This window comes from Saccopteryx bilineata, chromosome 5 (genome assembly GCF_036850765.1).
Source record: "Saccopteryx bilineata isolate mSacBil1 chromosome 5, mSacBil1_pri_phased_curated, whole genome shotgun sequence".
In the NCBI taxonomy this organism is placed as follows: Eukaryota; Metazoa; Chordata; class Mammalia; order Chiroptera; family Emballonuridae; genus Saccopteryx; species Saccopteryx bilineata.
Window position 1 is genome coordinate 6,987,453 of NC_089494.1, and position 26,959 is coordinate 7,014,411.

The following is a 26,959-nucleotide window of genomic DNA, read 5'->3' on the forward strand; positions in this document are numbered from 1 at the left end:
AGCTAAATGACAGAGAATTTAAAATAGAAATCCTAAAAATACTCAGAGATATACAAGAAAACACAGAAAGGCAATTTAGGGAGCTCAGAAAACAACTCAATGAACACAAAGAATATATTACCAAGGAAATTGAAACTATAAAAACAAATCAAACAGAGATGAAAAACTCAATTCACGAGCTAAAAAACGAGGTAACAAGCTTAGCTAATAGAACAGGCCAGATAGAAGGTAGGATTAGTGAAATAGAAGACAAGCAACTTGAGGCACAACAAAGAGAAGAAGAAAGAGACTCAAAAATTTAAAAAAATGAGAAAGCCCTACAGGAATTGTCTGACTCCATCAAAAAGAATAACATAAGAATAATAGGTATATCAGAGGGAGAAGAGAGAGAAAATGGAATGGAGGACATATTCAAACAAATAATAGATGAGAACTTCCCAAGCCTGTGGAAAGAACTAAAGCCTCAAATTCAAGAAGCAAACAGAACTCTGAGTTTTCTTAACCCCAACAAACCTACTCCAAGGCACATCATAATGAAACTGGCACAAACCAACGACAAAGAAAAAATTCTCAAGGCAGCCAGGGAAAAGACGAATACAACATATAAAGGAAGGTCCATTAGATTATCATCAGATTTCTCAGCAGAAACTCTACAAGCTAGAAGAGAGTGGACCCCAATATTTAAAGTCCTGAAAGAGAGGAACTTTCAGCCACGAATACTATACCCATCAAAGCTATCCTTCAAATATGAAGGAGAAATAAAAACATTCACAGATACAGAAAAGATAAGGGAATTTATCATCAGAAAACCTCCACTCCAGGAATTACTAAAGGGGGTTTTCCAACCAGATAAAAAGAACAAAGCAAAACAAAACCACAGGTAAAAGTTCCACTAAGAACATAATAAAACCAAATTTAAACTGTGACAACAACAAAAAAAGGGGGAGAGGACAGAGATTAACAGTAGCAAAGGACAATGGAATGCAAAAATACTCACAAGATAGTGCACTACAACGAACAGGGTAGGAACCCTTTTCATTACTTAATGGTAACCACCATTGAAAAATCTACCTCAAAAGCACAAGATTTAAAAAAGATAGTAACAGAGAAGAGATGTATGGAATACAACCAAACAAAAACAAAAGATAGAAAAATGAAAGAGAAGAATCAAACAAGACACAAAACTAACAGAAAGTAATGTATAAAATGGCAATAGGGAACTCACAAGTGTCAATAATTACACTAAATGTAAATGGATTAAATTCACCAATAAAAAGGCACAGAGTAGCAGAATGGATTAAAAAAGAAAATCCAACTGTATGCTGCCTACAAGAAACTCATCTAAGCAACAAGGATAAAAACAAATTCAAAGTGAAAGGCTGGAAAACAATACTCCAAGCAAATAACATCCAAAAAAAAGCAGGCGTAGCAATACTCATATCGGATAATGCTGACTACAAGACAGCAAAAGAACTCAAAGACAAAAATGGTCATTTCATAATGATTAAGGAGACGCTGAATCAAGAAGACATAACAATTCTTAATATATATGCACCAAACCAAGGAGCACCAAAATATATAAGACAGCTACTTATTGACCTTAAAACAAAAACTGACAAAAATATAATCATACTTGGAGACCTCAATACACCGCTGACGGCTCTAGATCAGTCATCCAAACAGAGAATCAACAAAGATATAGTGGCCTTAAACAAAACACTAGAGCACCTGGATATGATAGACATCTACAGGACATTTCATCCCAAAGTGACTGAGTATACATTTTTCTCCAGTGTACATGGATCATTCTCAAGAATTGACCATATGTTGGGCCACAAAAACAACATCAGCAAATTCAGAAAAATCAAAGTTGTACCAAGCATATTTTCTGATCATAAAGCCTTGAAACTAAAATTCAACTGCAAAAAAGAGGGAAAAAAACCCACAAAAATGTGGAAACTAAACAACATACTTTTAAAAAATGAATGGGTTAAAGAAGAAATAAGCACAGAAATAAAAAAATATATACAGACAAATGAAAATGACAATACGACATATCAGAATCTCTGGGATGCAGCAAAAGCAGTGATAAGAGAGAAGTTCATATCACTTCAGGCCTACATGAACAAACAAGAGAGAGCCCAAGTGAACCACTTAACTTTACACCTTAAGGAACTGGAAAAAGAAGAACAAAGACAACCCAAAACCAGCTGAAGAAAGGAGATAATAAAAATCAGAGCAGAAATAAATGAAATAGAGAACAGGAAAAACTATAGAAAAAATTAATAGAACAAGGAGCTGGTTCTTTGGAAAGATCAACAAAATTGACAAACTCTTGGCAAGACTTACCAAAGAAAAAAGAGAAAGAATTCATATAAACAAAATCCAAAATGAAAGAGGAGAAGTCACCACGGACATCATAGATATACAAAGAATTATTGTAGAATACTATGAAAAACTTTATGCCACTAAATTCAACAATCTAGAAGAAATAGATAAATTCCTAGAACAATACAACCTTCCTAGACTGAGTCAAGAAGAAGTAGAAAGCCTAAACAGACCAATTAGTAGGGAAGAAATAGAAAAAACTATTAAAAACCTCTCCAAAAATAAAAGTCCAGGCCCAGACGGTTATACTAGTGAGGTCTATCAAACATTCAAAGAAGACTTGGTTCCTATTCTACTCAAAGTCTTCCAAAAAATTGAAAAAGAAACAATACTTCCAAACACATTTTATGAGGCCAACATAACCCTCATACCGAAACCAGGCAAGGACAGCACAAAAAAAGAAAACTACAGACCAATATCTCTAATGAATACAGATGCTAAAATACTAAACAAAATACTAGCAAATCGAATACAACAACATATTAAAAAAATAATACATCATGATCAAGTGGGATTCATCCCAGAATCTCAAGGATGGTTCAACATACGTAAAACGGTTAACGTAATACACCATATCAACAAAACAAAGAACAAAAACCACATGATCTTATCAATAGACACAGAAAAGGCTTTCGATAAAATACAACACAATTTTATGTTTAAGACTCTCAACAAAATGGGTATAAAAGGAAAATATCTCAACATGATAAAGGCCATATATGATAAACCATCAGCTAACATCATATTAAATGGCACAAAACTGAAGGCTTTCCCCCTTAAATCAGGAACAAGACAGGATTGTCCACTCTCTCCACTCTTATTTAATGTGGTGCTAGAGGTTCTAGCCAGAGCAATCAGACAAGACAAAGAAATAAAAGGCATCCATATCGGAAAAGAAGAAGTAAAGGTATCACTTTTTGCAGATGATATGATCCTATACATCGAAAACCCCAAAGAATCTACAAAAAAACTACTAGAAACAATAAGCCAATACAGTAAGGTCGCAGGATACAAAATTAACATACAAAAGTCCATAGCCTTTCTATATGCCAACAATGAAACATTTGAGAACGAACTCAAAAAAATAATCCCCTTCACGATTGCAACAAGAAAAATAAAATACCTAGGAATAAACATAACAAAGAATATAAAGGACTTATATAATGAAAACTATAAACCATTGTTAAGGGAAATTGAAAAAGATACAATGAGATGGAAGAATATTCCTTGCTCTTGGATAGGAAGAATAAATATAATCAAGATGGCCGAATTACCCAAAGCAATATACAAATTTAATGCAATTCCCATCAAAATTCCAATGACATTTTTTAAAGAAATGGAACAAAAAATCATCAAATTTATATGGAACTATAAAAAACCCCGAATAGCCAAAGCAATCCTAAAGAAAAAGAACGAAGCTGAGGGCATTACAATACCTGACTTCAAACTATATTATAGGGCCACGACAATCAAAACAGCATGGTATTGGCAGAAAAATAGACATTCAGACCAATGGAACTGAAAAGAAAGTCCAGAAATAAAACCACATATATATGGTCAAATAATTTTTGATAAAGGGGTCAACAACACACAGTGGAGAAAAGAAAGTCTCTTCAACAAATGGTGCTGGTAAAACTGGAAAGCCACATGCAAAAGAATGAAACTCGACTACAGTTTGTCCCCTTGTACTAAAATTAATTCAAAATAGATCAAAGACCTAAATATAAGACCTGAAACAAAAAAGTACATAGAAGAAGACATAGGTTCTAAACTCATGGATCTTGGTTTTAAAGAGCATTTTATGAATTTGACTCCAAAGGCAAGGGAAGTGAAGGCAAAAATAAATGAATGGGACTACATCAGACTAAGAAGTTTTTGCTCAGCAAGAGAAACTGACAACAAAATAAACAGCCAACTAAATGGGAAATGATATTTTCAAACAACAGCTCAGATAAGGGCCTAATATCCAAAATATACAAAGAACTCATAAAACTCAACAACAAACAAACAAACAATCCAATAAAAAAATGGGAAGAGGACATGAACAGACACTTCTCTCAGGAAGAAATACAAATGGCCAACAGCTATATGAAAAGATGCTCATCTTCATTAGTTATTATAGAAATGCAAATCAAAACTGCAATGAGATACCACCTCACACCTGTTAGATTATCTATTATTAACAAGACAGATAATAGCAAATGTTGGAGAGGCTGTGGAGAAAAAGGAACCCTCATTCACTATTGGTGGGAATGTAAAGTAGTACAACCATTATGGAAGAAAGTATGGTGGTTCCTCAAAAAACTGAAAATAGAACTACCTTATGACCCAGCAATCCCTCTACTGGGTATATACCCCAAAAACTCAGAAACATTGATACATAAAGACACATGCAGCCCCATGTTCATTGCAGGACCGTTTACAGTGGCCAAGACATGGAAACAACCAAAAAGCCCTTCAATAGAAGACTGGATAAAGAAGATGTGGCACATATACACTATGGGATACTACTCAGCCATAAGAAATGATGAAATGGGATCATTTACAACAAAATGGTGGGATCTTGATAACATTATACGAAGTGAAATAAGTAAATCAGAAAAAAACAAGTACTGCATTATTCCATACGTAGGTGGGACATAAAAACGAGACTAAGAGACAATGATAAGAATGTGGTGGTTACGGGGGGGGGGGGGGGGGGGGAGGCGAGGGGGAGGGGCACAAAGAAAACTAGATAGAAGGTGACTTTGGGTGATGGGTATGCAACATAATTGATTGACAAGATAACCTGGACATGTTTTCTTTGAACATATGTACCCTGATTTATTGATGTCACCCTACTAAAATTAATAAAAAAATAAAAAAAAATTTTAAAGTGCAGACACAAGAAAAAATTAATAATTAAAGAATATTAAAGAGTATTAGGAATATCTATATACTAATAAATTCAAGTGGATAAATTCCCATTAAGTTATGCCAAAAGTGGCACAGAAAGAGAGAACTTGAACAGATCAATTAGTAGAAAAACATTAAAAGAGAAAAATTCTCGCCTCCTGAAAAACAGCAGGTGCAGGCAATTTTACAATGAGTTCTAGCAAATTTTAAGGAACAGTTAATTCCTGTCTTATACAAGCGGTTCTGGAAAAAGAGGAAGCAGTCAAAAATTGACCAGGACATTTCATGAAGCTAATATAATCTTGATTCTAAAAATCAGGTAAGGCCAAGAAAATGATAAATCAATTTAACATGACATAAAAATCCTACATTAGATATAACCTAAGTAAATCTAATAATGCACTTTAAAAATAATAATACATCAGGATTAAGTATGTTTATCCTGGGAATTCAAGGATAGTTCAACATCAGAAATAGATTTAGAGGAGAAAAACAAGATGATAATCTCAATCATTAAAAAATCAGCATCATGCTATTCAGCAAAAGACAAAACTGCAGAATTAATAAAAAATTACATGGGAAAATAGCTATGGAAGCTAGGAACAGAGAAAAGCTTATAAACTCATAAAGCATATGATTAATTTCATCACATTAAAATTAAGGATTTTTATTCAATGAAAGACACCATAGACAAATAGACAAATGACTCCACGACAAAATGTGGGAAGAGATTTGTAACATCTAAAATAGAAAAGGGACTGTTACAGAGAATAGATAATACCTGAAAATCACCAACAGACCAGTCACCATGAGAGAACAATAGACAAATGAGATGAAAAGGCAATTAACAGAACTTATCTAGACTACAAAAATGACCAAGTTGAATAATGCTAACTGCTGGCAGGAAGGAGAAGACCAAAACGAGCCCCATCGATTGCTAGTGGAAGTCCAGACTGGCATCATCATTCTGGCCTGTGTGAAAGGCTCCGTTAACAAAGCACTGCTCCTCTGACGTGCTTTTCCTCTGTGCATATATTTCTTCTGGGAACCTGACAGGGAAAATGGCAGGTCTAGCAGACGGTTTGGGTCCTGCGCAGTGTAGATCCTGACCATCTATCTCTCCCTGAATCACACCTGATATGTCTGCACTCTCCACTCAGTCTAAGAGAGAAGCAAAAACTCCTACATGTATCTTTCTAACATAGGTCTACACAAGAGTTTTCACCTTTTTATGAGATTTTAAAACACTGGCACAGCCTGACCAGGCGGTGGCGCAGTGGATAGAGCGTCGGACTGGGATGCAGAGGACCCAGGTTCGAGACCTCGAGGTCACCAGTTTGAGAGTGGGCTCATCTGGTTTGAGCAAAAAGCTCACCAGCTTGGACGCAAGGTCGCTAGCTCGAGCAAGGGGTTACTTGGTCTGCTGAAGGCCCACGGTCAAGGCACATATGAGAAAGCAATCAATGAACAACTAAGATTGCAATGCGCAACAAAAAAAAAAAACTAATGATTGATGCTTCTCATCTTTCCATTCCTGTCTGTCTGTCCCTGTCTATTCCTCTCTCTGACTCTCTCTCTGTCTCTGTAAAAAAAAACAAAAACAAAACAAAACAAAAACACTGGCACAAAATATAGTCCAGAATTTGTGATTGATAGAAAATTGCTACATATTTAATTTTTTTTTTTTTAAACAACAGAAATGTATTTATATCTAGAATTCAGAAATACAAAATCAGTTCCACGAGGCTAAAGTGAAGACATCAGAGGGCCCGGTTCCCTCTGGAGCCTCTGCGAGGAGAATCTGTTCCTGTATCTTTTCCAGCTTCTCGTGGTCTCCTGTATTCCTTGGCTTGTGGCCCCTTCCTGTATCTTTAAAGTGTATCACTCCCATTTCTGCTTCCATCACCACATTGTGCTCTAGTTTATAGTCAAATCGACGTCTGCCTGTGAGCCTTTTCCAGGACCTATGACCAATAAATCCTGTTCTTCACATTTCCCTGATGGTTTTTGCTGAAGTGCTTCCAGCAATCGTTACCTACATATTTAATTTTTAATACAATTTTTGAAGCAAATGTGACTGCATTCTAGTTGTACAAATCATCACTGTGCACCATGGAGAGGTGGAAACAAAAAGGATAGGCCAGGTTTGATCTCAGAATCTGAAACACTAGCAGAAAGAAAATGAAGACATTTCTCTCCGAGAAAGAAGAGAGGTTCTTCACAGTTAGAAGAAGGGGCTCTTGGGATTTCAGTAATCCCGAAGAAACACACAAGAATAATCATAGGGTCTAGTTTCTCAGCCAAAGGAAAATATGGTTTTTTATCCAAGGAACGAGAACTTAAAAACCTCGGCACTGAACAGGCCAGTCACTGAAAGGAGATGAATCTAGAGTGAGAAAAAGGGCTCTGACTCCTGAAGTAAGCAGTAAATCAATTCAAACCTCAGAAGGGATCAAGGACTGTCCCTTCAGAAAAGAGCGAACGGTGGCCAGGAGACAGAAGAGAATAGTGAGAGGGCCACTGACTCCACATTCAAACCCATGGTCAGTCGTCAGGGTACTTACTGGTAGAGTTTTTGCCTCCAGACCAAAAACCTGAACCTCTGGCAGACCCTACTAGCAAGATAAAAGGAAATATACCCCATAACCTGATTAGGTCATGGTCACCAAGATTCAGACACCAAGACTGTTCTTAAAATTCTAATGGTGAAAAACACAGAGAGCTAATATGGCCAACCTGTATCACTTGGCCATGATGATTTTTATCCTTTGGAATTTGCCTACCTGGTAACCACTGCCCACACATTTGATACCAAAGAAAATTTATCAAGATTGCCCCCAGTCTCCACCCAGATGATGGATTTCTGGGCTGGCGGAAGCATTACTGCTGAGGAAGCAGTAAAGCCCAGCCTCGGGAGGCTGCGGGGACAGACCTACGGGAAGGACCAGGCCCCTGGCCCACTATCTGTCAGACGCTATGGCTGATGCAGATCCCCTGTCTCCCTAGAAGAAATCATCGTGCAGGTCTGAGATGCCCAGAGAAACTTGCCTTTTCACGCAACGAAGGGCACTGGCTGCGGACAGCTGGAGCAACAACTACCCACTCATCAGGGAAACTGGTCGTTATCTTCAAGATAGGAATGTTTCCCGGGCAAACAGGGAGAAATAACGCATACATGTGCACAATGTGACATTTGCCTTGGGTAAAGAAACATGATATTAAAACGAAAGTCAACAAATAAAAAACACCCTTTTGAACACAAGTGTGAAATAGGATAAATAATCCATTTTCAATTTCAACACAAAGCAAAGAAAATTTCTAGAAGTCTAAGGAAAAGTTTATAATGTTCTTAAGGTTATGGTTTGTTTCAATAACAAATTTCAAAACCTTAAATGGTGCAAAAAGTACTAGCATCTTAACAGTAACCAGATTTTATATTATCCAGACAAGAGAAGCTGGTTAAAATATCCTAAAAACACCATGATTTTTCAAAGAGCAAATTGCAATTTTCCTAAATATTAAAGAGGGCAAGAAATGAGAAACAGCCATGTGGTTTCACAGACTCTCTATTTAGAGGCTAGCAGGAAAGAGAAATTTGTACCAGATACTGAGGGAAGGATTAAGGCTGTTCCCTCAGTCAGGGCTAGTAAGGAAGCAATATAAATAACACTAGGATAGGAAGGCCGTAAAACGAGTAAAGATAAAGCATGCATACAGTGGACTTGTAAAACACTCAATGATATTTATTCGTAAGGGAGAAGGAGGGGAATTGCAAGAGAGGAGAAATCAAGAGCACACTAGAGCACGTTTCCAAAAACAAAAGGCAACGTAAATTACTAGTATCCACCCCGGGTATCAATTTTGCCATCACTTCTATTTATCAAGATTCCCTTGCCCTTATATTGGTAGCAACCACTAATGAGAAATCAAGGCATCTTATCCCTTCACCTGGGAGCCCAGGGGAGAAGGGCTGCTGCAGTGTGCCAAGTCCACTCACCAGCACTCCATTTCCATGGAGCAGTTTGGGGCCAAATAGTCAGCTGTCAAGCGCTCCTCTGCCTGACTTCGGACTGCAAGCATCCCTCTCCCTTGGTGATCTTAATGATGAAGGGTGTGGCTGGTCAGGGTCCTGTTACTTCCCTCCCTCCTCAGGAAAGACGTGCCTCACAGTACTGACGCCATTATAATACATGTGCACTCTCAGAAACCAGTCGCGGTATCCAACTGCTTTTAAAGGAACGAAGAAGAAATGACAGAAGAATGAGATTTCAAAGAATAGCATCCAAATGAAATAGTTTGGCCCTGAACAGTGAAACCATTACTAATTAGTTCAGTGGTCCCCAACCTTTTTTGGGCCACAGACCGGTTTAATGTCAGAAAATATTTTCACGGGCCAGCCTTTAGGGTGGGACGAATAAATGCACAAAATAAAATTATGTGACCGGCGTAAAAACTGTGGTATTTTTAAATATAATTGTCGAACTTTCAAGACAAGCATCAAGAGTGAGTCTTAGACGGATGTAACAGAGGGAATCTGGTCATTTTTTAAAAATAAAACATCGTTCAGACTTAAATATAAATAAAACAGAAATAATGTAAGCTATTTATTCTTTCTCTGCGGACCAGTACCAAATGGCCCATGGACTGGTACCGGTCCACAGCCAGGACCACTGCACTAGTTAACTAAGCAGGCCATAAAACAAAAGGGACCCAGGTGCCCTCAGGTCACTACACCTGGTAGGACAGCGAGAACGCAGCAGCCTCTTCATTCAAACAGAATTTCAAAGTCAGGACGTCCTTCTGAATGAGTAGTACTGGGCACCAGACAGCGATGCCTGCTTTCAGAGTGCTGGCTACCGCAGGCCACGGCCTCGCCAGCATGGAGGAGCAGCCTGATTCTTCGCAGTCACCCCAAAACCACCTCTTGCTTTGGGATGTCAGCGAGGTGCGCTTGCCAGTCCCTGTCACAGGGGTCTGCTGAGCATCCTCCTTGAGTCATCTTCTGGCATTGCTTCTAGACTTTAGTGGGGACTGTGCCAGAAACTTCTTCCTGATAAAAACTAATAATCTAGTTGGCCTAGCCAAGTCAATCTTTTCCATTTCATGGTATACATAAAACTCAATTTGGCTGGAAAATTTCCTCCCTGCATTTAAAATCTCTAAGAGATCTATACATTGAAATATTCCAATTTTCATGGCTACTTTCCCTTACATTTCCCAGAGCGTGGTCAGGTAGAGCCCTCGGTCACCGCTCCTCGCCACATGTTTACAATTGCTATCCTCTACATTCAGAGGACCCATGGCTTAGATTTTGAACAGAGAAAATAAGACTGGCTTTTTCTAAGGGTATAAAAATAAAAAAACACCATGTAAATGTGATCGAAAAAGGAGTCACATGCTCACCCTGACAAGCTCAGGGGAGGCCCACGTGGCAGGCCTTAAAAATCCAGAAGCCAAATTAAGCACACAGGGTGGAATGAGCATAAAACTCCCCAGTTAAAAGTGGGTCCTGGGGGGGTAACGATGTCCTAGATCTATAGCTTTCCTTGACAAAGTGCGATGTTTAACTTTGAAACTGTCTACGCATACCATCTCTATGTGTGTAAATGTTAACTATCCCATACCCACAATGTAAAAGAAGTGTCTCTCTCCGTTTTGCTTTTTATCCGATCTCAGAGGTTTCCTTCCTTCCTTCTTTCCTCCGTCCCTCCCTCCCTCCTTCCTTCCTTCTTTCCTTTCTCCAACTCCCTTAATCCACCACCAATGAATTTCATGTAGCCCTCCTCACATCTCCTCCTTTGATCTTCATTGTAAAGTAGGTGCAAATCTGCCATTCTCCAGAGCATTTCCTCAATCAGTTCCGAGTTTGCTTCTCTGCAACTATCATTAGTGTACATCAAATAAACTCTTATGAGACTTTTTTTTTGGCTGAACATTTTTTCATCAACATAAAGATACTTATGAAATTTAAGGTGATCCATTCCCACCATCAATTACATAAATACTTTTCAGATGTACTGAGTTAGAAAAAAATCCAGGGTAAAATGATGTGCTTTGTGTAAGGATTTGAAAGATCGGTTTAATTCTGTTCATATCAACCATAAACTGGGGCTGGGCTCATCACAGGAAATTCCAGGTTAACTATTAACAGAACCCAAAACCTATTAGGAAATGACAACAGCCACTGCTGACCACACAAACCACCAGGGGCACTGTTGTCTCTCCTCATAACCAGAAGCTGCAACTCTGTCCAAGGTCCCCCCTTTTCTAGAAGCTGACACAGGTTAGCTTAGAGCAGGGGTCTCAAACTCAACTCAGCATGTGGGCCGCAGAGCAAGATCACAGCCATTCGGAGGGCCGCACTAGGTCTACAAAAGGCAACTGTTACGCAACACTTTTCTCATTGCAGTTGAAAACAAAAAAAAATCAGTACAACAAGCACAATCGTACATGCAGTTTACTCAGTGTCACAAAACGACCAGAAACTGTAGTTCACATCACAACTGCTGTTAACTAAGCTAATATCTAGCTAGGATGCTAGAGAAATGAAAAATACAAGTAGGCCCCTCGGCTTACTTAATTTTATCCAAAATATTTTGAACTTCGTGGATTAGTCTGCGGGCCGCACAAAATTGTTCGGCAGGCCGCGAGTTTGAGACCCCTGGCTTAGAGACTGGGAAGATACGAGATGTGCTGTGTGACTCATTCTGAAGCACAGAGAGAATTCCAATGCCTAAAACCATCAACCCACTAAAATAAACGTCAGACAGCAGTCCAGCACTCACCTTTATCATGAACACAGAATGAGAGTTTCTTGACACCATCAACCAGGACATTCTGTGCGTTGCCATGTCCATCTTCTGAGTCGCTGCCATCAATCTGAGCCTCTACAATGACATCAGGGCTGTCATTATGGCCTTTCGGGGATGGAAGCAGGAGACGGCTTCCGCAGAGCTCCTCAGGGAGATCTGATTCATAGCTCCCTTCTGTTTCCTTGTCACCGTTCTCTGGTGTAACGGCCTGAAGAAAACAGAAAAGTTCTACTAAATCATTGGAGGGAGCTGATTTTCCTATTTACATGTTTCTTTCCTACAGAAATAACTGCATATTCAGGAGCTCCAACATTAGACATTCACCATGTAGTCTAAAAAAGGCTCCTTATTTTCCAACGCACAGACTACTTTATGGAGATGATCGGTTCAGCAGCACCAGGTTGGCACTCAGCTCTTCAAGATGCCCAACAACAATGCCACATCTACTTCTTATTTTTCTGATGGACCCTTTCACCCCCTGTCCCCCAAAAGCCCCAAATACCAGAAGTACCACACTGCTTCATAAGGGTTCATAACGTAGGATCAATAAGTATGCTGGGTTATAATAGAAGAACTCAACATAGCATGTCACCGCCCTCCCAATGAGCCAGCTGGCTCAATGGCAGAGCATCGGATCAGTGTGTGGAAGTCCCAGGTTCAATTCCCAGTCAGGACACACAGGAGAAGGAACCATCTGCTTCTCCACCCACCTCTTCCCCTCCCACAGCCATGGCTCAAATGAGCAAGTTGGCCTGGGCACTGAGGATGATTCCATGGCCTCAGGTGCTAAAATAACTCTCTAAATGCTACTGATTCCCCAAATGAAAGGCCTATCTTCAACCTCTCCCTTGAATTCCAGGTCCGTATCCAGTTCCTTACTACATCTTCATCTGGGTGTCAGCTGGCATCTCAAACAAGAGAACCCTTGGTCCTCACCAGAACCCACTCCTCTCTCAGCATTCCCTCTTTAAGGCAGTGGCACCAAAGTGTGGCATTACCAACCTTGGCTCTCCTTCTCACACCCCACATCCAATCCATAGGCCCTTCCCTGAAAATGTATGTTCTTGTCATATCCACTGTTGCTACACAAATCCAGAAAACTTTTATCTCCTTGTTGAACTACTGCAAAACCGGTTTCCTGGTTTCCATTTTAGACCAAAGCAACTAGAGTGGTCCTCTGAAAACAAATCAGATCATGTCCTTTCCCCAACACCCTTCAATCACCATGCCTGCCACAAGGCCTTATCAAATCTGGCCCGTATCGATTTTTCCGTTCTCATTTTCTACAACTTCATCCTTTGCCAATTCTACTCCAATGCTAGAGATCTTTCTGCTGTGCCTAGAATACTAAAACCTTCCATCTTGAGGGTTCCACATGTGCTATGTTCTCATTTGCCCAGCTATTCACAGGGCTGCTCTCCACATTTTGTTCAGGTCTCTACTCTGAGAAAGGCCTTCCCTCTTTGCCATTACTCTACCCTCTCTCTCTGCTTTATTTTCCATCCCTATACTTATCACTACCTGCAAATACATTACATACGTATTTACTTTGAATTTAGGTTTCATGAGCACAGAGGCTATCTACTTTACTCACTGCTGAATTTCAAAAGTTAAGAATAGCATTTAGTAGCACTCAAATATATATTGATTGATCAAATGAATGAATATACTAATTAATTAGGAAATGATTTTATTCAAAGTCTATCTTCCCTGATAAAACTGGAACCTCCATGAAGTGATCATGGTTAGAGCTGACAAAGTGTGTATTCAAATCTCATTTGAACAAATCAAGAACCACAGATGGGGCCCTGGCTGGCTTGCTCAGTGGATAGAGCATCAGCCCAGCATATGAATGACCTGGTTTTAATTCTCAGTCAGGGCACTCAAGAGAAGCAACCAACTGCTTCCTTCCCCTTCCCTTTTCCCCTTCTCTCCCTCTTCCCCTCCTTCAGCCAGTAGCTTGACTGGTTAGAGCACTGGCCCCAGGTGCTGAAAATAGCTTGGTTGGTCTGAGTGTGTCAGCCTCAGGCGCCGAAAGTACCTTGGTTGATGCAAGCATCCCCCAACAGGGGTTGCCGGGTGGATCCCGGTTGGGGCTCATGTGGGAGTCTATCTTACTATCTCCCTTCCTCTCACTTAAAAAAAAAAAAAAGATGGCACATTGCATCTAACATCTTCATATATCAATCTATCTATCTCTCAAGACCTAGCCCAAATGGCTTGGATTTTCTCTAACCCCGAATTCAGTTCCTCCCTATCCCAGCACCCTCACCTGCACTAGGCAAATAAATTCACCCTTTTCCAATGTCCCAAAGCAATTTATCTATACCTCTCCGGTGGAACTCCCCCACTTCTTCACTATATTAGCATTATCTATGTAGTTGATTGACCATATCTGTTAAGACTATATGCTCACCAATTATATCTTACACGTACATCTTTGTATATTCTATAGCAACTCGCATAATCAATCTAGGTACTCAATATCTGATGAATAAACACATGAATAAATGTGTAGAACAGTGAAGGAAGAAATATAAAAGGTCATCAGGATGCAAGAGAACTTTCAGAACAGTCTCCAGATACAAGAGTCTGTGGGTTAGGAACCAGGAGCCCAATTTCCCTTAGATATGTGAAGGAAGAGGCCTTCTTCTGCAGGGCTGACCTCAAAAAAGCTGAAAAGCCTAGTTCAGTGGTTCCATGCTTTGAAGTTTAGCAGATCCCTCTGGGACTCAGATGGAAGGTAGAAATCCTTCTATCTACAAACCGAGGGAAAATACTCTGTAAGAAGGTACAAGCGAGGAGAGTAAAGGCCTGGTGCTGAAGGCTACCAGTTCAGGTTGATCGATACTCTGGAGAGCTCAGGGCTCAGAGTAAGAGGACGAGGGCCTGAGAAGAACGGATATGTTACTGACCTGGTTAACCAAGGACTTTACAGATTCCTCTGGTCCCTCCCCCCCAGACCTGGGACAGTGAGGCGGCCGAGGGCACCTAGTATCCCGCGTGCATGCTGCTCCTGGGGTCCGTGCTCCCTAGGAGAGCGAGTCTAGTCTCTGGAGGATGGGACAGAAAGGGCTTGGTGAGGGAATCCAGTCGCTGGGCGACACAAAACTTTTGCACTCTCAGTCTTGTTCCATAAACAGAGTAGAATGGGCATCCTACGAACCCTGCTAGTAAAAATAAGCTGTGAAAATATAGGCAGATAGCAGCTGGGGAGTACTGAGATAGGAAATGAAAGTGCCACTCGCAGCTATGAAAAACGCTCAAGAAATAGCACACTGCAATACTTAATTTTAGTTTCCTTGAACTCCCCTTCCCCAAACCCAAATGCGCACACACGTGCACACACACACACAGAGGCAGTTGTCAGACACACCTTGCAGCTGCTTTCACCAAGGGTGGATCCATAATCTACCTATTGTCTCCTTTTGGAAGGTAAGACAGGGTGGCCGTGCAGTAAGGACAAGGCGGTCCCCTTCTCCGTGCGGCTGCAGTCCTTCTGCTTGGGGGATGGAGAACAATAATCTTGCCTCTTTAGAAGCACCTGGAGGAACCTTGAAAACTATCAGGGATGCAACTGAGGACAGGCTACGAGAAGTTCACCATCGAGAGGAATAAGAGAGGAGGCCTACACTCAAAATCTTGAGTTGAAAGACTCAGGAGAAGAGGAGACAGACCCTTTGGGAAAGGGCGTAACTGTAGCATGACTTCTCTACTTCAAGAGGAACATAAGCGTTGGGTTAGTAATGAAATGAATGGCAAAACCTGGTAGAACCTCCTGCCCGGAAGACAAGAACACCTGCTGAATCAGAGACACTATGCAACCACGAGTGAAGAACGGCTAAGGAAGATGCTGATCTAAAAGGCTGGCGGAATTTCAGGAAATAATATATGAGAAACTATATAGGGAAATGTCTTAAATACACATAAAAAGAAAATAATGATGAATTTAACTCCATAATAATTAAATTTCTTTTTATCCTAAGATAACATAAAAGACATTGAAAAGAAAGCCATAGAAGTGCTCATGTCCAGAATGTATAAAGAACACCTACAGATCAGTGAAAGGCAGGCAATCCAATAGAGACATGGGGAAAGGCTTTGAGATGCTTCATAAAACGGAAACGGGAAGTAGCCGATCAAGATGGGAAGGTGCTCGGCCTCGTTAGTCACGGTAGAAAAGCAAACTAAAACCACAAGGAGATATCACTATAAAACCACAGTTGGGCAAAAACTAGAAATCCTGACAATAGCAAACGTTAGCAAGAACACCCAACAGCACACTGCTGGGATGTCTGTGACAGATCCAGCCCTTTGTGGGACTGAGGGACGGGAAGAGGAGGGAGGTGAGAGGAGAGAGGTGAGAGGACGGAGGCGAGGGCAGGCCTCTCGGCTGACGCCCCTGCTCACTCCACTGCTGCCCCGCCTCCCTCTGGAGGCCGACCGGTAAGCACAAGAAAAGGAGAAGACTGAGCTGGGAAAGGACATCTGTGCAAAAGCCAGGAGGTGAGAATGTGCAGATTTTTCTTCGGGAAAGGCTGGCAGTGAAGTGTGCAGCCAGAGTAAAAAAGGAGGATGAAGACGCAGACGTGAAGAGTCCAGAAGACCAATGTAGAGTCTGGTCTTAAGTGTAAAGCATGTTAAGTGAAGAAGTAGGAAAAAGTGGAACTCCAGTCAACAAACTGGGTCTGCACCACTCTGAATCTCGGTTTCATTATCTTTAACAGGAGGACAAGAGTATCCAGTATCACAGGTATATTGTAGAAACTGAGATCATCTATGAAAAGCTCTTAGCACAGGTGCCAGGGAGCTTAATAAATGATACGTGTAAGGAAAACAAATTCAGTCTTCAGAAGTCCCAGGTAATAAAGGACCGTCCAGGTGGCAGCGGACATATAGGTCTGAAGATGAAAGAGCATCCTGGGGGACCGACGTCCAGATTAGGGAATTAACCACAACGGTTTGTCAGTAAGGCAAAGGTGTCCCAGGGCCACGTGTCAACTGAAAAGAGAAGCTGAGACTAGAGCCCTGAGAAAAAGACTCAAATAAACAGGGTTCAATAAGGGACAGGAGTTAGGGAAGTAAAGAGAATTTAAATATTATTATGGAGATGACGTCAGAGTAATGGCAGGGTAGGAAGTGATACCGATAAATCTCCCCCAAAACTCAACAAGATCTTCAACCAGAAACAGAAAAACCTATCCTTGGAGCCTCCAGATGTTTCGCAATACATCCGAAGGTATGGTCGACCGAAAAATTGGCTAAATATATAACCAAACCCCAAAGGAAATAGGGAGTAAGAAATGCTCCACCTTCCTCACTAACCTAAACAGGGTGGCTTTCTCTGGGATCCGTGAATATAGAAACTGAGACGGGCAAAGGGGGTGAATAGATCCAGGCCGCAGCACAAACGGCCGAACCAGGCTGTGGCACGGAGATCCAAGCCGAGGAAAAACTGATCCTGTGGCAACCCGGGCAATACAAGCTAACACTCGCGCCAAACCCAAACAAAGAAAGACAAGCGGGGCAGCCATTTTACCCAATCTCCTGGTCGGCGCATGCAGATAGTGGGCGAGAGATTTCTTCCTAAGCCCCGGGAGTGGGTGCCCATGTTACCCCACAGAGAGGCAGGGTCAGAGGCCTTTCTGTGGGCCAAAAGCGGAATCTCTGGGCAGCCCCAGCGCCCTGGGAAAGCCGCGCATGGGAGGGAGCGAGAACTAATTCCAACGGTGGAACTTTTCCATGCTGGTAGAGGATTCACTCAGAGGGAAATGCGGCCGGCCTCATATCCTGGTCTGCGCGCGCAGATAGTGAGCAAGAGATTCCTCCGAGTGCCTCGGCAGTGCATGCCCGTGTTATCGCACAGAGGGGCAGAGTCAGGGGCCTTTGTGTGGGCAAAGCGGAATCTCAGGCCGCCCCAGCACCTTGCAAAAGCCACGCACGGGGACGGAGCGAGAGCCAATTCCAACGCTGCAACTTTTCCATGAGGTTGGGGGTTTCACTTAGAGCGTGAGACTGCTGGCCGATATCCTGGTCTGTGTGCGCAGATAGTGAGCGAGAGTTTCCTCCAAGCACCCCGGAAGTGGGCGCCTGCCTGTGTTACCGGACAGAGTGGCAGAGCCAGAGGTCTTTGAGTGGGCGGAAACCCCGCCTGATTATGCTAGCAGCTCTGACTGACTGAGCCTTACCCAGAGCTCTGTGCTGAGTGGAAATAGAGTGGGGAGTTGCCAGCTCTTTGAGCCTCTTACTATCCAGGCAGAGGCAGCAGCAACCCCATAGCTGGATTATCAGGCTAGTAATTGAGGAAGGAAAGACTAGGAGAAAGGCTCCAGGAACACGGACTCTCTCACTGTCAGAGCCTATAAATGCTAATGAGCCTCGACTGTCAACAAGACTAAAGCACAATACATGATATCGCCATAGAGACTTATCAACTGCAAACCTCTACCTGAGCGTGCCAAAGGGGCAGAACCCGGGGTACAGAGTCACCGACCAGGAAGAGGGAGAGAAAAGAAAAAGCAAGAAGATAACCTCTCAAAATCAAGAATAATCTGCAGACTTTATAACCTATCCCATTTTATTATATTTGTTCGTTTGTTTCTCTTATCTTCATTCTTGATATTTTTTTTCCTTCTCCAATTTGGCCGATTAACTCTCTGCCGGTCTTACTCTCTCCTCTCCTTGAACTACACTACCCATAAGTGTTACATCTCCCATTAGCTTTTCTCTCCTCTTCCTTTCTCTCTATGAGAGTTGCACTCCAAAACCCTTAACTGTCTCTCTCTCTCTCTCTCTCCTCTTTTTTCTTTTTTCTTCTTTTAGTGGTTCCCTCTTTTTCTCTCTCTCTTTCTTTTCTCCCTCTATATTAGTTTCTTCCTTTCTCCTTTACATCTCCTCTCATTCAAACCTCAATAACAAACAAATTATCTGGGACTCAAACTTATGTTTGTGGCATTTTGGGGGGTTTTTACTTCACCTTTTTAACTCTCTAGCAGTACTCCCATCCCTGGCTCTCCATTTTATCTAGTTCTTGTTCCACTAAATACAATAGTAATTTTTTAATTTGTCCCCCCATTTTTCTGTTTTCCTCTTATTCCCCTCATCATAACTCTTAGTCAACCAACACCTAAAAGCAAATCATTTTATTCTTGACCCAAATTTTTTCCTTATTTGCTTTTTGTGGGTCCATACCCCCTTCTTTTTTCTTTTTTTTTTGCCCCTTTATTACTTTTCCCCAATTCAGGCCCTCCATTACAGGCATTGTTTGTTATAATTCACAGTTCACCACAAGATTTTCTCAAGAAAGAGGGGAGAGGAGAGGAGAGGAAAAAAGGGGGGGGGAAATAATTTTCTTTTTTTTTAATTTTTATTTTATTTTTCTTTATTTCATTATTAATTTTTTTTAAAAAAAACTCTTTTTGATTTTTTTTAACTTTTTATTCTTTATTAAATCTCATTAATACTATCAACAAAACCACCCTCAGATGCCATTAAGGAAGAGAAAATCGAATATCATGGATACAAAAGAAAGAGAGGTAACACAGCTAGATGAGGAAAAATCTATGGAGAAAAAACTTAATATATTGGAAACCTTGGAGCTAAATGACAGAGAATTCAAGATAGAAATCCTAAAAATCCTCCGAGATATACAAGAAAACACAGAAAGGCAATTTAGGGAGCTCAGAAAACAACTCAATGAACACAAAGAATATATGTCCAAGGAAATTGAAACTATAAAAACAAATCAAACAGAAATGAAAAACTCAATTCACGAGCTGAAAAACGAAGTAACAAGCCTAGCTAATAGAACAGGTCAGATAGAAGAGAGGATTAGTGAAATAGAAGACAAGCAACTTGAGGCACAACAGAGAGAAGAAGAAAGAGACTCAAAAATTTAAAAAAATGAGATAGCCCTACAAGAATTATCTGACTCCATCAAAAAGAATAACATAAGAATAATAGGTATATCAGAGGGAGAAGAGAGAGAAAATGGAATGGAGAAGATACTCAAACAAATAATAGATGAGAACTTCCCAAGCCTGTGGAAAGAACTAAAGCCTCAAGTTCAAGAAGCAAACAGAACTCTGAGTTTTCTTAACCCCAACAAACCTACTCCAAGGCATATCATAATGAAATTGACACAAACCAACAGCAAAGAAAAAATTCTCAAGGCAGCCAGGGAAAAGAAGAATACAACATATGAAGAAAGGCCCATTAGATTATCATCAGAAACTCTACAAGCTTACAGAAACTCTACAAGCTAGAAGAGAGTGGACCCCAATATTTAAAGTCCTGAAAGAGAGGAACTTTCAGCCACGAATACTATACCCATCAAAGCTATCCTTCAAATATGAAGGAGAAATAAAAACATTCACAGATACAGAAAAGATGAGGGAATTTATCATCAGAAAACCTCCACTCCAGGAATTACTAAAGGGAGTTCTCCAATCAGATACAAAGAACAAAAAAAACAGAGTCACAAGTAAAAGCTCCAAGAAGAACACAATAAAAACAAATTTAAACTGTGACAACAAAAAGAAAGGGGGGGGGAGAAGATGGAGATTAACAGTAGCAAAGGATGATGGAGTGCAAAAGTACTCACAAAATAGTTCGCTACAATGAACACGTAAGGACCCTTTTCATTACTCAAAGGTAACCACCATTGAAAAAACCACCACAGAAGCACATGAGATAAAAAAGATAGCAACAGAGGAAAGATGTATGGAATACAACCAAATAAAAACAAAAGATAGAAAAACGAAAGAGAAGGATCAAACAAGACACAAAACTAACAGAAAGCAAGATATAAAATGGCAATAGGGAACTCACAAGTGTCAATAATTATACTAAATGTAAACGGATTAAATTCACCAATAAAAAGGCACAGAGTAGCAGAATGGATTAAAAAAGAAAATCCAACTGTATGCTGCCTACAGGAAACTCATCTAAGTAACAAGGATAAAAACAAATTCAAAGTGAAAGGCTGGAAAACAATACTCCAAGCAAATAACATCCAAAAAAAAGCAGGTGTAGCAATACTCATATCGGATAATGCTGACTACAAGACAGGAAAAGTACTCAGAGACAAAAATGGCCATTTCATAATGGCTAAGGGGACACTGAATCAAGAAGACATAACAATTCTTAATATATATGCACCAAACCAAGAAGCACCAAAATATATAAGACAGCTACTTATTGACCTTAAAACAAAAACTACAAAAATACAATCATACTTGGAGACCTCAATACACCGCTGACGGCTCTAGATCGGTCATCCAAACAGAGAATCAACAAAGACATAGTGGCCTTAAACAAAACACTAGAGCACCTGGATATGATAGACATCTACAGGACATTTCATCCCAAAGTGACTGAGTATACATTTTTCTCCAGTGTACATGGATCATGCTCAAGAATTGACCATATGTTAGGCCACAAAAACAACATCAGCAAATTCAGAAAAATCAAAGTTGTACCAAGCATATTTTCTGATCATAAAGCCTTGAAACTAGAATTCAACTGCAAAAAAGAGGGAAAAAATCCCACAAAAATGTGGAAACTAAACAACATACTTTTTAAAAAAGAATGGATCAAAGAAGAAATAAGTGCAGAGATCAAGAGATATATATACAGACAAATGAAAATGACAATACGACATATCAGAATCTATGGGATGCAGCAAAAGCAGTGATAAGAGGGAAGTTCATATCACTTCAGGCCTATATGAACAAACAAGAGAGAGCCCAAGTGAACCACTTAACTTCACACCTTAAGGAACTGGAAAAAGAAGAACAAAGAAAACCCAAAACCAGCCGAAGAAAGGAGATAATAAAAATCAGAGCAGAAATAAATGAATTAGAGAACAAAAACTATAGAAAAAATTAATAGAACAAGGAGCTGGTTCTTTGAAAAGATCAACAAAATTGACAAACCCTTGGCAAGACTTACCAAGGAAAAAAGAGAAAGAACTCATATAAATATTATTATGAATATGTTAATCATAATAAATGCTAAGGCTTTTATTTTCACTCTTCATATCCATATTATATAATCTTCCCTGTGCTTTTACACACACTGACCAATTTGACCCACAGAATGACCCCGGGTGATACAGAGGAAAATAATTATCTCCATCTCACAGAGGAAATAACAGGTCCACACATGGCACAACCTCACAGCGACTAAATAGCAGAGCGGTGACAAGCACACAGATCTAGGGCTCTAAGACCAGTGCCTGCAGTTCTGGACACTCCTCTGGGGATTTCACACAAACAGATCCAGGGTGAGCTTTACATATACAGCTCCCCACCAAAACATCCACTATATAATATGCCTCATCTTCTGTCTGCCTGGCAAATAATCAACATTCAGGACCCAGCTCTCTGTGAGTGTTTCTCTGACTAGCCTCCCTCTCTTAAGAAATGTTCTATTTCCTTCCTGTGTTCCAGTGCTGTTCTTTAACTATTCTTTCGTTACATGGTCTCTTGATCAGGCTACATTCCATTTATTTGTTTGCATAGTTCTCTCTCCAACCAGGCAGCAAACCATGTCACATTCATTTTTTATATTCTCACAGGTTCTCAAAATAGCCCTGGTCAGTTGGCTCAGTAGATAAGAGTGTCGGCTCAGCATGCAGATGCCCCTGGTTGGATCCCTAGTCAGCGCACACAAGAGAAGGGATCGTCTGCTTCTCTCCTCCTCTCTCTCACCCTTTTCTCTCTCTTCCCCTCTCTCAGCCAGTAGCTCAACTGGTTCAAATGTCAGCTCCAGGTGCTGAGGATAGCTTGGTTGGTCTGAGTGTCAGTCTCAGGTGCTAAAAATAGCTTGGTTGATTTGAGCATCAGATCCCGGTCAGATGCATGCAAGAATCTATCTATCTCCCCTTCTCTCACTTAAAAACAAAACAAAACAAAAACATGCTCAATAAATATTGGTTTCCTTTTCTCTTCTTCTGAAGAGAATAAGAAGGATTTAAATTAGCTGTAAAAGAAATGTTCTTTAAAAACTGCATGAAATGAATGGAATAACTGCCAAGCAGCTAAACTGAGAAGCTTGTCAGTATGATACTGCACTCTCCCTCATTAATACACTATATCTGGAGCACAGGAGTTATTAGTTATTTTATCACAATTGAAGCTTATCACCATAAGAAACAAACATAAATACAAATGCAAATGAAAACGGAAAGTCATTGAAATAAATACAATTTTTCTAAAATAACTCTAAGGTTTCATGTCTAAATTATAACTCCAGTTTCAATATAAACTCAACCATAAAGTTCACCATTCCCCAATTTGAAAACAACAGTTCTAGCAAGAAAAGGCACAAAAGCCTAAAGAAGAGAAAGTATAGATGGGAGCACAACTTCCAGGGGCTTCTTCCTGATTCCTACGGAGTTGTGAAGTACCAATCCATCCCTTAGAAAGGGAGTGGGGGGGTTCCGTCTACCTGAGCTGTAAATTAGATCAACTGCAAATAGCAACTGAAACTTACCAGAATCAAGAATCTGGCCACTTCCAAGTTTGATATTGATTAGATTTTCTTCCCTTTCTTTTTAAAATGAATACAATGTATTATAAAACTGGACAGCCACAGAAAGAGTCTCTGTAACCAAACAATTCAAAAGAATCCTAAATAAAAATGCCAAGTAACATGTCCTTCACACAGGGCTTACCCAAACTCCAAGCATGAAACATTTCACAGTTTACCCCTTATTTGATATAGAAAAGCCCTTCCTTGAACATAAAAGCCATCTTTGAAGAGTGCTATTTTAAATCTTATTCTTAAAAAAGAGCAAATCTATATTAGCACTGGAAAATTCTGTTCCAGCAAATAAATTCTGTTACATTCCCGAGATAGGTGGCTGCTATCAACTCGGTATACTGGAGGTTTTCCAGAAGATTTATACAGACCTGTCCACACGCACTTTCTGCTGAGAGGGCGGTTTAGTTAAGCGGTGTGGGCTGAAGCTCTGAGCCTGGAGACAGTGCCCCGCCCACCCCACCACCTGATTCTCTGGTTCAGACCTAATGCATGGCACCGTCCACCTGGAAGCTACTTTTCACTTCTTGGCTCCACTGGCCAGGCTTAAGTGACAGCACTCACTTGCCACACATGTTTGAACAAACTTTCAAATCCCTTAATGGCACACTTGGGACAAAGTATAATACACTGTTCAGGAAATATCTTGGAGCCAAGAAAAGCAACTGATATTTCCACAGGGAGCTTCTGACAAGGCTTGCCAATAGCTTCTTTCATTATAAAATATGACCATGAATACTATCGTTTTAAAGACATATTACAGGCATCTCTGTTATTGGAAACTTTGCTTGCTTAAGGTCGACCATCCAAAGGTACCTTTTATTTAGTTAACAGGAACAGAACAAACTATCTCCAGTCTTCTGGTTACTCAGCCCAAAAATTCTGTTATCCTTCTAGGTCAATTAATCTCTCTCTCTCTCTCTCTCTCTCTCTCTCTCACTCACACACACACACACACACACACACACCACTATCATATTTGCCAGCTCATCTTGTCAACTCTACCTTCACCGCTACCATGGCCACCACCCTGGTCCATCATCTCTCACCTGGATGCAGGCAATAGCCTTGTAAGGGGTCTTCTACTTTTGCCCCCTTTCAGTCTATTCCCAACACAGCAGCCAGAGTGCCTATGAAACAGAAGTCATATCATGTCAATGTGCTAAACCCTCCAAGGCTTCCCACCTCCATCAGAGCTAGAACACAACTCCTCCCTGCTGCACAGGCCCTGCCTGAGCTATACACCAGCCCTCTGGCCTCTCCAGCTCTCCTCCAGCTCCGCCTCCTCGCCGTCCTGTGAACACATCAGGCACACAGGTGCTGTTGCCCAAGATCGGCACAAGGATAACTCCCTTACTTCTTTCAGTTCCTACTCAAAGTCACCTTCTTGAAGAGGACGCCTTTGGTCACCCTATTTAAAATTTCAATCCCATCCCCCAAATTCTTATCTCTCTTCCTTATTTCATTTTTCACCGTCAGTACTTACCACTACTGAGCGTGCTCAGCGTGGTCTTCTATTTACACTAACTACTACGTCTTCCCAGTGAAACGCAGGCTCCACAGAGATGGGGACTTTTCACTGCCTATGTGCTCACCGTTCTCTCCCAACACTTGACATAGCGTCTAACACAATGTCTTCTAGACAATTCTCTCTTAATGTACTACTACCCCCTTACACTCAAGCATCAAAAACTGCTGCTGTCCTTCCCCTCACAGCAGTTCCTTTCCTGGTCTCCTTCTTTTTCACACCACTTAAACCACTGCTTCAGGCCGTCAAACCCACAGCCACACTTGACTCTCCCTGCACTGAACACACTGCTTCACCAAACACTTCGCTCTTCTTTCTACAAGCACTCTTGTAGCCCCACAAATTCCCTGGTATTCTCAATGCCGCCATCCTACAAATTTCTAGAAATTTCTGATTAAATTACCTTCTGACTCAAAAAATTTCCATGGATTTCTCCTCTTTAGAGAAACTAACTCTCCGTTCTTTGACTTACCACAGACCTTGACCTTCTCAATGTCCAGACCTTTTTTGACCATTTTAATCTTACCTGCCAATATCTCCCATTATAAACCATGCACAGGCCACTGCGAACTCTTTCCAGCCTAGGTCACAGCAACCCAAGAACAGGTTTCTAACAACTTAGAACAGCAGACTATGTCTCCCTCTTTCTACTTCTCTGTGATTGCAGCAGAAATACTATATAACACCCTTTAAAAAGGACTCGATTTTGGTTTAGCTGTATTAAGAAAGAAAGGGGGAGGGGCTCGGGCAGAACTGATCTGTACCTGTCAAGGGGCCCCCACAGGTCTTTAACCAGGCATGGGCTGTGGGAGAGGAAGAGAGCCAAAGTCCAAGTCGTCAGGCTGCAGGGGCTCTGGACACTGCTGCTAAGAAGTCAAAGAACCTGAAACAGAATCATGCATGTCCTGTAGCATGTGCCTTCCTCCCTCTTCTGCACAGCCACCAAAAGCAACTAACCCTGACCTAACTCTGGTACAACCAAGCCTCTGTACCTAGTCACCAAGGAGCATAAGAAGCAGGTATATGGCCTGACCTGTGGTGGTGCAGTGGACAAAGCATCAACCTAGAATGCTGAGGTCACGGGTTCGAAACCCCAGGCTTGCAGGGTCAAGGTACATACAAGAAGCAACTATAAATCAGGGGTTCACACCCCTCCACGCCTTCTCTCTCTCTCTCTCTCTCTCTCTCTCTCTCTCTCCTTCTCTCTCTCAAATCAATACATAAAAATCTTTTTTAAAAAAGCAGGTATGTGCCCCCTTAGACGAAGGCCGGTTCACAGAGCACAGTAGAAGTCAACTAGAGCAATCTCAGGAGCAAAGTGACAAATATTTTGATGCCAGAAAGGAGCAGAGGGGTAGGAAAGAGAATTTGGCAGAATTTAACACCAAGTTCTGTAGCTCAGAAAGTTTTTAAAAAGTTAGGCAAGAAACTGGATGGACACAAACCTGGGAAAGTAAGTCCTACAGTCGAGGCCTGAGAGAGAGAGAACGTCCCAGCACAGCGCTCAGGGAAGGGACAGACTGGCCGGCCACTCAGTTTAGTGAAAGAAGTCATGCGTGTACAGGGAACTTTGGACATTGTGGTGGCTTTCCTTTGAATCTTACTTGTTACTGTATTTTGACTTAAGTCTTTAAAATGTACGCAATGTATTAAATATCATTTTAGTCACAATAGAAAGAAAACCCAAATAGAATTGGCTTTTTAAAAGTAACTTATTGACTTAGGTAATTGAGCCAATCTGACCGATTGAGAGCTTCATCTGACATTTGTAGAACATGTGACTGCGTGTGTG

General features: G+C 40.9%; 1 protein-coding gene across 1 annotated transcript in view; it reads right to left on the reverse strand.

Moving 5' to 3' along the window:
* The window catches only part of DIS3L2 (DIS3 like 3'-5' exoribonuclease 2), a 334,423-nt gene that overhangs the window by 234,421 nt on the left and 73,043 nt on the right, over nt 1–26,959 (reverse strand). The window contains exon 6 of the mRNA XM_066233727.1: nt 12,069–12,303. Coding sequence (XP_066089824.1) covers nt 12,069–12,303 — 235 coding nt within the window. The remainder of the gene's footprint in view (nt 1–12,068; nt 12,304–26,959) is intronic.